The 12548-nt window shown below is 40.5% G+C and overlaps 1 protein-coding gene across 1 annotated transcript; it reads right to left on the reverse strand.

Moving 5' to 3' along the window:
* Positions 1-370: 370 nt before the first annotated feature.
* On the reverse strand, positions 371-11224 carry tmem276b (transmembrane protein 276b). The gene is made up of 4 exons (XM_030081311.1): positions 10634-11224; positions 6905-7018; positions 6546-6683; positions 371-4052 (listed from the first exon to the last, which is right to left on the reverse strand). The coding sequence occupies exons 1-4, from the start codon at positions 11028-11030 to the stop codon at positions 3805-3807; spliced, it is 897 nt and encodes a 298-aa protein (XP_029937171.1). The 5' UTR covers positions 11031-11224; the 3' UTR covers positions 371-3804.
* Between the last annotated feature and the right edge of the window lie 1324 nt (positions 11225-12548).

Below are 12548 nucleotides of genomic sequence, written 5' to 3' on the forward strand. Positions count from 1 at the left end.
AACCCATAGATGTCATGTTACTTGAACCAGAGTCTGTTCAATTCAATAAACTGTTTCTTCACTATATACTGATGCTTGCTCTAATCCAAACTCCATCATTATTTAAAATTACTAAGACTGTTTCTTTTCAGTGCAATAAGCAATTTGCTGCCAAATACTGTGGAGTGTCACATATGGGCCTCATTCTGTGTTTCATGTTTTGTTTTCCTATGCTACTGTTACCTCAAAAGTTGATGCTGAAATAGAAGAACCATGTCATGTCAAGTAACATAATCAGCAAATGAATGAATATACATCTCTGGAGACAAAAAAAAAAAAAAAAAAAAAAACTAGGGAAACTTCTGGAAAACACAGACATTGGAAATCCCAGTACAATAGTAATTACATGTTTTATTTCAGTAAAATAAATAAATTAAAAATGGACACAAGTTTTAATATATTGAAAGAAACTAACTGTAATGATATCATGCAAGACTATAATGTCTTTTTTTTATTATTTGTTTTTTCTTTTAGCCCCCGTATAGCATCCGCAGTGGATTGAGCCAGTATAAATGACTTGTAGAAAATAATAGCTGTGCTACTTAAAGAAGTGCCACTTTAAATGGTGGCATCTCAGAGGGCGTCTGTCACTGCACGCTGAGTGCATTTCTAAGTTCCTCATGAAACAGTGGAAGTTGCCATTTGAGAGGGAGCTCACTACACATTTGCATACATGGTTACATTGTGCTGACTTCATTCCTTCTCTCTGCCACTGTGTTTTTTTTTTTTTTTTCTGTAACCTTGCTACAGTGTGCTACTGTACCAAGGTATTGTACCCCCTTTTAATCAATCAGGAAATGCTTGTTTTAACATCCAAGCTTGGTCATATTTAGGTGCAATCTCCCATGCATCTGATGAAATTGACGATTTCAGATATGGGGGTACAAATATGTGCTTTGTAATTGTCTTTATTTCTATAAATAACCTTTGATAAAGTTCTGCACATATGCAGTGGTGGCACATTGTTAGTTTGGTACTCGTGAAGAAGACTGTTGGATCGTATCGCCAGTACAGAAAGAAAAAACTTCGGTGTGTGCAATTGTGCTTTAGTCCTAATAATAGATGTTTGTTAGGTGCACCCAGTACATATAAATGACTGTTTGCAGCTTACAGTAATACTCCTGTTACTGCATGTCACTTTGGGTGTTAGAATGCTCTAACTTAACCGTTGTATAAAACCAAAACACCAAATAGCATTGCATGTTGTGGATTGTAGGATGTAAGAAAATACACTGACTCAGGAGTCAATGTAACTACATATTCATTCATGACCTAGTTGCTGGCACAAATATTTTCACTTTGTGAGCCCGGACAGACAAACCCCAAATGTACAAAATGGTCAGACCCCACAGAAGTTTCTCTCTTCATGAAAGACACAACCAGGTGCTTATTACACACTCTTCTCACCATTTTTGCTCCCATACGTGGCCTTTACAATCATGTATAACAACACAAATGCTGCTCAAACCACCGTTCAAGAGCAGTGCAAAGGCTGGACAAGACATTGGAGATACAGACTGCAACCATGTCTTAGATAATTCATCCCCTTTACTGGAACTGGGAGCCTTGGAGGAGCTCGTGCTGACGGTGAAGGGACAGAATATCACACACACACACACACACACACAGTGTTGTTAACACAAATGGTAACACCTTTTTTTTCCAAGTAAGTTTGTTCACACAGCCGATGACATCTTTCATGACTCATTCCTAAATGAACAATCAACATTATAGCGTTATTATGCATGTATGTACTGTAAAAGAATTATGTAATATGATTATGTAGTGGATTTCCAAATAAAAGTCACCCCTACTGGGAAAAAAAATCCAATTTGCCTAACAGAAAAATGGCTGGTATGAGTCATCATCATCCAAGTGTGTCGCAAGCAAATTGCCTCCCCTATTCCTTTCTGCGAACATAGATCCTCTCTGCTTCGCTCAGTTTTCAAAAATCTTTCAGTTTAATGGAATATAGAGAGGGTCATACTGGAAAAAGCAACTGCAGTGAATAGCAGGGCTTAAGTATTATTTTCTATGGAGGATTTGAGAACATAAACCCCTTAGTTTGAATGGCACGAGTGCAGAAGAATGGAATAGCTTGCAACCGGTAGCATCTATTGAGTGAGTCTCCAAAGACTTGAAATCTGATATGTAGTCAGTCTGTTACACATGTTGATTGCTCATACATGTGTCAAGAAATGCGTCATGAGCCTTTTACCGAATGTGCTATGTAAACCTCTCACATTAAAAAAAAAAAAAAAAAAAAAAAAAAAAGTTATTATGTTTCCCATATGGCGTTTGTTTTCCACAGACCTGTGCTGATTGTTTCCATATTAGTTGTTACTGAGCTAGTCGAGACAGGATGGCACTTTGGCCGTCTACCAGAGTGTGATGTAACTCTGTGTTACCTATACATGAGGATCCTGAATGCAACTTGTGCTTTTGTTTTAGCGGGATCACAGAATTTAGAAAAACTGAATTTTTCCACAGTTACTTGTTTTGTGAACATCACAAAAAAAACGCTGACCGACATCAAGGGTCAACAACAAATCAAACACTTCCCTCACAGTTTGATTTCCTGTGTTGTTCATACCAGATTAGGGAATACTTGTCAGCAAACAACTCTAGGTCTTTCATAGCAGTAACAGCACATAAAGTACCACATTGCCACAGTCAGCAGTTAGCATTTCGGTGCTTTCTTTCACTCATCAGTTCTTTTCACTTTGCACTATGTGCCCACCGGCAGCACTATCCTGTTGCTCTTTTTTTTCCTCAATGCACAAAGCAGTGAAGACAAACTCTGCACACAACTACATATTCCCATACTGCAAGCTGTTGTTACCCTAAACAAAACAAAACAAACAAAAAATATTCTTATTCAAGATCTACTTCACACAAATAATGACCTGAATCTACGTAGAGATGCATTTGTACATAGAGACTCTTTAAAGAAGCATCAAAAGATTTGCTTTTCAATGCAAATTTAGTTCTGTTTATTTTATCTTACTGTCCACCCGTGCTAGTGCCATTTTTTGTGCTCTGCAGAGGTTGCAGAAGTCTTTCCAGGGGCTAATGCTTGATATCAGTAAGTGTGCTATTCTAAAGATAAACAATGGGCAGTTAATGCCAGAGTTTTTTTTTTTTTTTTTCATTATTACGAACAATAACACAGCACACACCACTCGACTGAAAGAGGAATGCTGACAGGATGCTCTGGCCTGATGTCTCGTGTGTGGACTAGTTCCTTTTGGAGGATTTTTTTTTCAACAGTTACTGGGTGTGTGGAAGTGCATGTAGTAGTAGTGCGTGTGTGTGTATGTGTGTGTGTGTGTGTGTGTGTGTGTGTGTATGTGTGCATGAGAGAGTATGTGCACGTGGTGTATGCAGTAAAGAGAGCACCATTTTAAGACAAATTCTCTTCAGAGAAAACAGTCGTTTTTAGGCCATAAAGTTACCACATAAGTCAAAAGTTTGAACAAAAGAAAAGTTTTGTTTGTGCTATGAGACCCATGCCCCACACTGTAGGTGTTACTCTGTGTGTTCCTGGAGGTCCCTCATGGACTTCAGGAATAGGTTTGTGAAGTCTGTCAATACTCACTCCTTCTGTCACAACTCAGGCACACCAAACACTGACAGGGATGGCGATGTTGAGGGCGGCGTGAGATGGTGATTAGACAAAGATTGTTTTCCGAGTTAAACATCAAGGTTGGAGGGGTGTGCTTTGTGCGTTCGGTGGGTCAGTCTCTCGATGATGCCTCGGTCCAATCACACGGTTCCATTCTCTTGCCTTGGTTTGTGGGTTGCTGTGCGAGTGGGCGTGCTCAGGGAGGGGGCCAAGGTGCAGAGGAACCCAGCCAGCAAGGTGAGGCCGAGGCCCCCCCAGGCACAAAACATAGACCAGCCATAGCCATGGCTAATGTCCTCGGGAAGACCATACATGTAGCGGGGGTAGCGGGACAGCTCAAAGTTGATTCCTGCCACACACGTGCACAGCGAGATGATGCAGCATGTTCCTGTGTCGGCAGAAAAGAAAACCAGTGGCTCAGGATGCTGATTCAGACCCAGGACCCATGCACTGTACATTTTATGAAATTCACCTGCAAGACATTCATCCATTCCCTGATGCTGGGAACGGAGCTAACCCAAAAATATCCTCAGCTATGACCATGGGTGGACTGGCCATCGGCACACCGGGCATTTGCCCGGTGGGCCGATGTGCTACGTGGGCCGACAGTCCCCCGACACTTTTTTTTTTTTAATTATCATTTAAATAGCTGACCTGCCCATACAACCAGTAGATCAGCGGCCCGATTGCCACTGGGCTGGCCCAATCACATTGCTAAACAACCCCTTTTGCGTTGTTTGGTCCCGCCTCCATAATCATTTCGGCAAATAAAGTCATTGCAAGAGTTTGTTTACTCAGCACCGGGCCGGCCCCTGAGACACGCTGCTCTGCGGCCCATTGGTTATTTTTCTTCACTGACACGGGGCTGGCCCAATCATATCACGAGCCTGTGGCTCGGTGCGCCGGTGTGCAGTGCAACGCGAGTCGAACGTTATATAGGATCTACTGAGATGGAGAGGAAACGCAAAGGTGGCGCAGAGAAACTGCGAGAAAAAAAGCGGCTGTCAATTTTCAAACCGATCAGACTTTTTCGCTTTCAGAGTTTTTCGTAATTTATCAGCATGAATAAAGTATGAGCCCAAACTATGTGAAAGAGACATAATCCCGATAGCAGAGCGGGCAGTGTCTCCATCTGCCATGCTGGAGTTCAGGGGTTCAATTCCCCCAGACAAGAGTGCCTTTTACTTCAGTACCTCATTTTGTTGTTAACCATGACAATGAAGTGATTCTTATTATTCTGCCTGTCATTGGCTAGATGGCACACACAGTGGCATTTACGGTTTCTGTAATTTTTCATTTCTGTACTCTTTGTGAATTTGTTTTGTAACCCAGGTGCTAAATTATTATTATCATTATTATTATTGTTATTATTATTTTGCCTTTTTTTTTTTTTGCTTTTTTTAATGCCTTGTTCTAACTTTATGGGGAGATATATATACTTATACTTTGTAATTTGTGGCCTGTTCAGTAGAATAAAAAAGTTCCAATTCATCTATTGTATTTTATTGTTCCACTATAGTACTATAGGCCAGTATGACTGGGGCAGCCAAGTAATTTGACATATTTGAACAATTTTTTAAAAGTAACGTAATAGTTGATTTTCCTGGTAATTAATTACTTTGACAATGATGTTACCTTTTAGTAGAAGTAAGTAGTAATTAATTACTTTTTCAAAGTAACGTGCCCAACACTGCTAATGACAGCTAACTAATTGCATGGCATTATGGCTTTAAAGAGTTGCACAGTTGGTATACACATTTAAGAGAGCAAAAAGACCGGAAAGGTGTGCGTGATCGAATGTGGTGGGCCGGTCTGGTCCAAAATGCCCGGGCCAATTTTTTGTCCCAGTCCGCCCCTGGCTATGACCAACTTTGTGGAGGACTTACAGCACTTAATTTTTATCTAATTTAATCGTTACTGTTTTTAACCCTTTGAAACCCAGGAGCCCAAGAGTAAGCTTTTGAAAGAATGTTCACAATGTTTTATTTCACACTGTTAACAAAATTCATTTTATTTTACATTTTTAAGGAAAGTTTTAGGTGTTTTCCTTTTTCATTATCATTCTTATTCTTATTTTATTTTTATTTTTTTCTATTGTTTTTTTTGGGGGGGGGGGGGTAATTTAGTGGTGCTTTTATTACATTTTTTATTATAATTTTCCTTTAATTTAATTTTACATATGTATAAGAATTTGACGTAGTTTTCTTGTCATTTTTTAAACAATTTTGGTGATTTTCTGTTTATTTTCTTGCAACTTTTTACTGATTTCTTGCTTATATTCGAGTCATTTCATGCTAATTTGCTCGATTTTTTCCCCCATTGTTCTTGAAAGAGTCCCAGTGAGTTTGTGCAGGTTTCAAAGGTTTACTTCATTGCTTATTTGTTCATTCATTAGGCAGTTTGTTCCTACACCTGAGCATGTTCAGTTCCAAGAGTGTCGTTTGTACACTGCACTTTGGGGAAAATCATAGAGAGTCTGTTGTAAATTGTATTATGAGAGAGTTGTAAAGGTATAGAGAGTCGCTCTAAACTACATTACAGTCCTTATAGGCATAGAAGGTCATTCCTGTGCTGAAATACAGACCGTTTTAAAGGTATAGAGGCTGTTATTGTGTTATATTGTCTTTTTCACTCTCTCTTTCTCTCTTTATATTCTGTTTTGTGTAACTGCAAAGCTCACTGCATTGCATTTGACTGCATGAAATATGCTATATACACAGCATTTGTACTTAGCATGTTTGTGTGTGTGTGCGTATGGGACACCCATGCAAAGGAGTCCCACTGCAACCTACCATGAGCTTTACACCCTCACACACATGCCCAAATACACAAACACAAGCACACACATGGCAGACAAAGAGGAAGCGTGCTCTCACAGTACCTCCCATGAGGAAGAGTAGCCCAGCTACATACTGCATGAGGTCATGCTGCTGGCAGCATCCCAGCACTCCAATGATCCAGCCAAAAAGAATGATGGACACAGCCATGCCCACAAAGCCAGCCGTCATTCTTCTTAGATCTGCAAGGGGAGGTGGTAGACACTTTGAAAGGCTAATACAGTGAACAAATGAAGCCAATGAAAAAGTCCCAAAGGCCAGGAATTATTACAACATTTCTGAGTGTGTTTTCTTCTCTCTTGTCAAACAGTATAAGTCATTATCAGGCAGTTAATTCAGAGTTTTGTTCTTATAGTTTGCCTATTCTGTTATGCTATACTGATAGACCGACAGACAGACTTACGGAGTGCATGCCACTCGTCCTGCCGTATGGTTTTTGTCATGTTGATGGGTAAATTCCGTGGGAGGATCGAAGAAGAGTAGTGATACTTGACTGGGGTGCATCGCTGGATTATTCCTACCAAGACAATGGTGGAAAAAAGTACATTTACAACAGGATTATGAATACAAGACAAGTGGAGAGAGCTGTGAGGAAACAATCAGACTCTACAGTATAACCAGTGCTGAGGTGTGATTATGGAAGAATATATACACCTGGCTTATGCTGCTGTGTTTATTTTCCCATCGCCATTTAGTTTCTTTGGTTTGTTGGCCCAAATAAACCCTTTATTCCCCGCCACTCCCACACAGCAACTTCTGAAAATGAATCCATGGTGGTTCTCGTCATTTGTGGGAGAGCACGGTTACATGTTAGAACAATGATAGAAGTCTTTTTTTTTTTTTTTTGTAATGAAACTCTTCTCCTGGATTACACCATGTGATAGCACTGTTCATCTGTTCCAGTGGCCCTTGATGCCACTGGAAAATGTATTCACCAGCGTGATCATTAGTCAGAACATTCCATGTTTCCGAGGTGTTTTGAGTGCAACATATGGACACAACATCAGCTGATAGCTAGTTAGAAAAAGCATGGGATCAGGGTTTTTGCACTTGCAAAATGTTCAAAAAAATGTTTTGAGACTTGCAGTTGTGCACCACTCTATTTGAATGTGTGACATTAATTGAATAATGCATTCAAATGTGTGAATGTTTTAATATTGGAATACTTATAAGTAATTTAAACCGTGGGAGTGTGTAAAAAAAGTAGGTGCACAGCTACCTCTGTGAGTGGGCGAGGAGAGCTCACACAAAACTGGCAACCTAAAAGTTTGGCCTTTCCATTGACTTTCCACTGCCATCTGATTAATTAATGGGCAAACTTATTTTACAGTCTGATCAGGGACTGGCCACGCAGAGATTTTCTAGAAGAGTCTGTCTGGCTGAACTGTCTGCTGACATGGACCACCAGAGCAACCACAGGTAAATTAACATGTTACAACACATGAACAAGTTTTCAACAAGTTTGATAAAAAGTAGGGTTCATCAGTTAGGTTATAATCAATATCATGATGATGAGGTTTTAGTCTAAATTGCTATATTTTACAAGATGGTGTATTCTATCTAAAATAAAAGGGTATTCATCACATTGAACCACAATAAAACATTTGATCTGATGTCATACAAAACTCAAATCTTAAATTTTTATTTTAACTATGTTTGATTGTCATCATCAGTTTGTGTATCATATCATAATGTTACAGTTCCACTGTAAGACAATAAACAATAATATGAAATAATTACTGCCTAGCCCTAACACAACAATAGAAAGATCAGCTCTATGTCACACTATGGAAGATGACAAATTGGTCAGTGACAGGTTTCTAGCCAGGTGGCCTTTGCAGGGATTGGCAAGCCTTTATATATCGCATCGTCTGCATCATTACTACACAAATACATCATGATTCAAAAGGGGCGGGAATAGGGTGTGCTTTTTAAATGAAAATCCAAAGTTAAGACATTATGATTACAATACATCATGATTTTTAGCAGTCTTTCAATGCAGCATCACAAAAATTCATGAATTAGGTTAATTCCCCCCCTAAAACTATAGAAGAAAGTAATAATTTAGCACAAAATGGAGTTTACACACAATTTGAACAAAAGTATATATGCCTTAATTTGTGCTCTACCGCTTGGTCCTTATCCTCATTTGCCACGTAACTGTTCCACAGCGTTGGGGAAACAAGAAAGCACAAAAATCTGATTGGTTCTTAGCAGATGACCTCATATGTTTTCAGGCTTGAAGACGCTTTACGTTACTGTCAGATTTTTTCATCTGGTTGCTACCCTCTGCTTGCATGGCTTGATCGAATGTCATGTTGTGTGTACACAGAACCACAGCAGCTCTGAGAGTCATTTATGAACTATTTTTGTGGCCATTATCTTAGTGTTTCATCAGCTGGATGTACACTGATACTTCATTTGAATGTTGTATCACTGAAAAATGTACCAGCTCATGCTTGACCTTTCATATAATGTTACTCATGCAAATTCAGCTTTACTGTGATGGCTGTAGTGATGGCAGTGGAAAACCAGAGCAACAACTGAATATTTTTGCTTTTTTTTTTTTTTTTTTCTTTTTTCATTTTATCTGTGTCTTCTAAAGTGCAGGTGCTACACTTTATCTGAAGTGGACCACTAGGCAGACCAGATAATTTATTAAAACAGTGCTAAGATAAGATGTGCAATAATTGTAGATGACTGAACATTTTAAATGTTTTTCAGTGCATAAGTTGTCCTTCAACATAATTATCAAAATAATTTACAACATTAGCTTGAAAATACAGTTGAAACTCCAACAAAGTAAATCTGGGCTTTAAGTTAAAAAAGACATAATGCTCATTATGATACTACATAACAACTTATGGATGTCCTTTGCAGTTTCAACAGCAAATCCTGAACCCCAAGCCAAATTCTGCCTGCACAGAGCTTCTCACAGGTGTCGAGCCTAGCGAGAACAATCACTTTAGAAGTTGTAAAAATTCACTGTAGTCATATGAGCCAATCAACTCAAGAATGAGAAGTATAGTACACTACAGTAGCTAGATCATCACATGGGTGTGTGTGTGTGTGTGTGTGTGCACTTGCACCGCATAATGATCATAATCATAGGCTATACACATGATCACCCTCTGTTTACTGGCTTTAGTATGTAACAGTTCATGCCTGGCCCAGAGCTTTTATGATCCACTAAATTACTGCAGTTTTGCATTGTGTACATACCGTATACATAAAACAGCATTAAACAATAGCTCCAATTGATTTTGCCCCAAACAAGAGGAGGAACTGTCATACACTGAAACTGGGTTTATTGATGAACTTACAGTGATGCTGAAGGTGTTATGCTGCCAGTTGTATGGGTTGTTTGGTGGAGGAAGTTGTTTGTAATGTATATTTTACTGTGCTACACTTGGTTCTGTCTCACTAATTCAAAAAGCTGCTTAAGCCAAATAAAAGCTATGCTCAAAATAACAATTCACAACAACCATATTCCTACAAAGTGGCTACACAGCAGGCTGTCATCCTCAGACATCTGGCCCATTACACAGCAGGACCTTGGTTAGGATCTATCCTGGCTGAGTTGGGCCTAAACTGTGGCTGCCTGGGATGTTAAATGAAAAGCTCCAACATTTTAACTGTCTCCTGCAGCTCAAAATCCCAAACCCGGATATTTATCAATAATTCAGCTTCTTATTCACAGTCCGTTTCCTTTGTCCGTTCACCGTGGATTACACAGTACCATAAGGTCCTACTTAACCTATTACAGATGTGGAAAAAAACGACTTTAGAAAAACAGAGGGACCACCTGAGACTGACCATCCTGCTTAGGAGGAGAGAGCCACTCTCCTCCACAGGAGAAAGCTCACTCAGCACCATGGACAGCGAAATCCACACATCCACAGAGCAAATAAATAAATAAATTCAGAGCCAGACTATGCCAGTGACATTCCCACCTAGTTAACAATATAAAACACAGGTGAGCGTTCATGCAGGAGGGGTAAAGTGAAGGCCTCTGGATCACCCCTTGTTTGTTTCCAAATCATCTAACCAACGGGGCAAGGTGTGAGCTCATCAGTGAGCATCACGGCCTAATGCACGCAAGACAGACAGGCTTCACACCGCTCGGCTTTACCTTTGTAAATAAGGTCCTCGGTCTCCAGGTCGAATCCTTGCCGGTGACACTTCCTCCAAAGCCCGGAGATGGTGGAGTTAAACTGGCGGCTGCAATGAGACTCCATGGCTGACGCTGCGGCCAGAAAGTGCCGTTTCTCCCTGACGAGAGCACCAGCATCTGGGCCATTACCTTTCCTCTGCACGCTCTTTGGAGGCATTTGGAGGGGGAGGTTGTGATTTGAGATGTAGATGTACCCTGGATCGTTTCGCTTATTGGCATAGTTTTTACACCTCTCTCGATGTCTTCTCGCATCGGTCTCATACCAATAGTCGGTGCAAATCGCCATGGCGAGCAGCCCTAATGCACAGAACGCCAAGAAGAGCCCTGTGCTGGTTAATATTTTCATAGCGGCCATCTTCCCCACTCGATGGAGAGCCCAAACAGTCGCAAGAAGGTTCCTCCGTGGCCGTGGTGGTACCCCGTGAAATAAATCACGACGGTACTCACAGCCTCACGCAGTCCTGTGCAACTGAGAGCATGATGCAAGGCCAGTTTTGTCTGGACTCGATGCTGCGGTCTATTGTTGTGGTACCCAGTGGATGCAATGTTGTTCCCACCATCTGTTATGATACAGGAGGAGAGGGGATGGATGGCGACCAACGCTGTGAGGAGGCAGGGGTAGTGATGTAGTTGCGCTCTCTCTCCTCCAGGTTTTTGCGGGATGGGGAGCAGATAGAAATGTGCACTGTTGTGGGGGAGTGGTCATTTTAGTGCTTTAATAGTCACATATTGCTCATAAAACGGCTGCAAAAAAAAAGCAAAACAAAACAAACACTAAGGTAATACTTAATGGATATTTTTTTAATATTAATAGGTGTATGTTATTTTCCCAGCTAAAAAAAAAAAAAAAGTGAACTACAGCTGAACAAAAGCGGTTGCTAAGCAATACAATGGGCCCAGCTTTTATGAGTGCTGAATTTCGGCTGGCCCATTCATACTTTCTACGATCATAGCGCGACAGGTGTGTGTTTATTGGTTATCTTACAACAGCTTTGAACTAGTCAGCCAATTAAAGCTGAAAGCTGTCAGTATTCATTTCGTGATAAACGTTAGGGATTAGTCAGCATATTCCTTCTGTGTTTGTTAAACACTGATGTTAGAAACGTGGCTGAATCTGTCTCTCTCTCACACACACACACACACCTTGCATATCATTTGCATTATTTCCATTATTTTGAATGAATCCTTACTCTTTATTCTAATGACACTGAGCTGGGCTATACACAGCAGAGATCAGGAGTGTCTTGTTGTGAGAATTGAACCATGAATCGTGAATCCAGAATTGAATCATGACAACACTCTGCCATCCTGTCCACATTTTTTTTGCTGCTGCTCAAATGGTCAGATTTGACCTTTCACATGCCAGAAACCCTCAACAGAGACATCTCAATCCATTACACATTCTGAAGCCCTCTCTGCACCTCAGTTGATTATCAATAGCATTGTCTTCTATGCACTAAATCTGTCCATCGCATTGAAATCTGGTCCCTGTGTCATTTGCAGGTTTTGCTGTACTATAACCATAACTAAAAACTGACTTTTCCCCTCTAGTGTGCATTGTAGTGATTTGTTGTCATTCTGTGCTGTGACTCTGAGGAAGGCTCCCACAGACAATAGGCTGCTTGCAAGGCTGATGACTAAGGAAGGCAACCCATGGGGGAGTCGTTATGGCAACAGAATCTTGCCAAACAGACTGTGTTGAAATTAGACAAGTGTGAACACACAATCAATATCCCCCATCCTTTGACTGCCATATGACATTACAGGCAAAGGTAAAAATACGCTCATGGTGCAGAGTTTGTGCAGCAGGGGCAACACAAGACAGTAGGCTGCCTCAACAGCTTACAGACCCATGTACCAATCAATAAGAAGG

This window comes from Myripristis murdjan, chromosome 3 (genome assembly GCF_902150065.1).
Source record: "Myripristis murdjan chromosome 3, fMyrMur1.1, whole genome shotgun sequence".
NCBI classification, from domain to species: domain Eukaryota; kingdom Metazoa; phylum Chordata; class Actinopteri; order Holocentriformes; family Holocentridae; genus Myripristis; species Myripristis murdjan.

Bases quoted from the DNA above. Each gene is read 5' to 3' on its own strand.
- tmem276b (XM_030081311.1), bottom strand. From the start codon at position 11,030: ATGGCCGCTATGAAAATATTAACCAGCACAGGGCTCTTCTTGGCGTTC. The intron at 6,684-6,904 runs GTAAGTCTGTCT...CTCCCCTTGCAG, and splicing joins GGACGAGTGGCATGCACTCC to ATCTAAGAAGAATGACGGCT. The intron at 4,053-6,545 runs GTACTGTGAGAG...CTGCCGACACAG, and splicing joins GCTACTCTTCCTCATGGGAG to GAACATGCTGCATCATCTCG.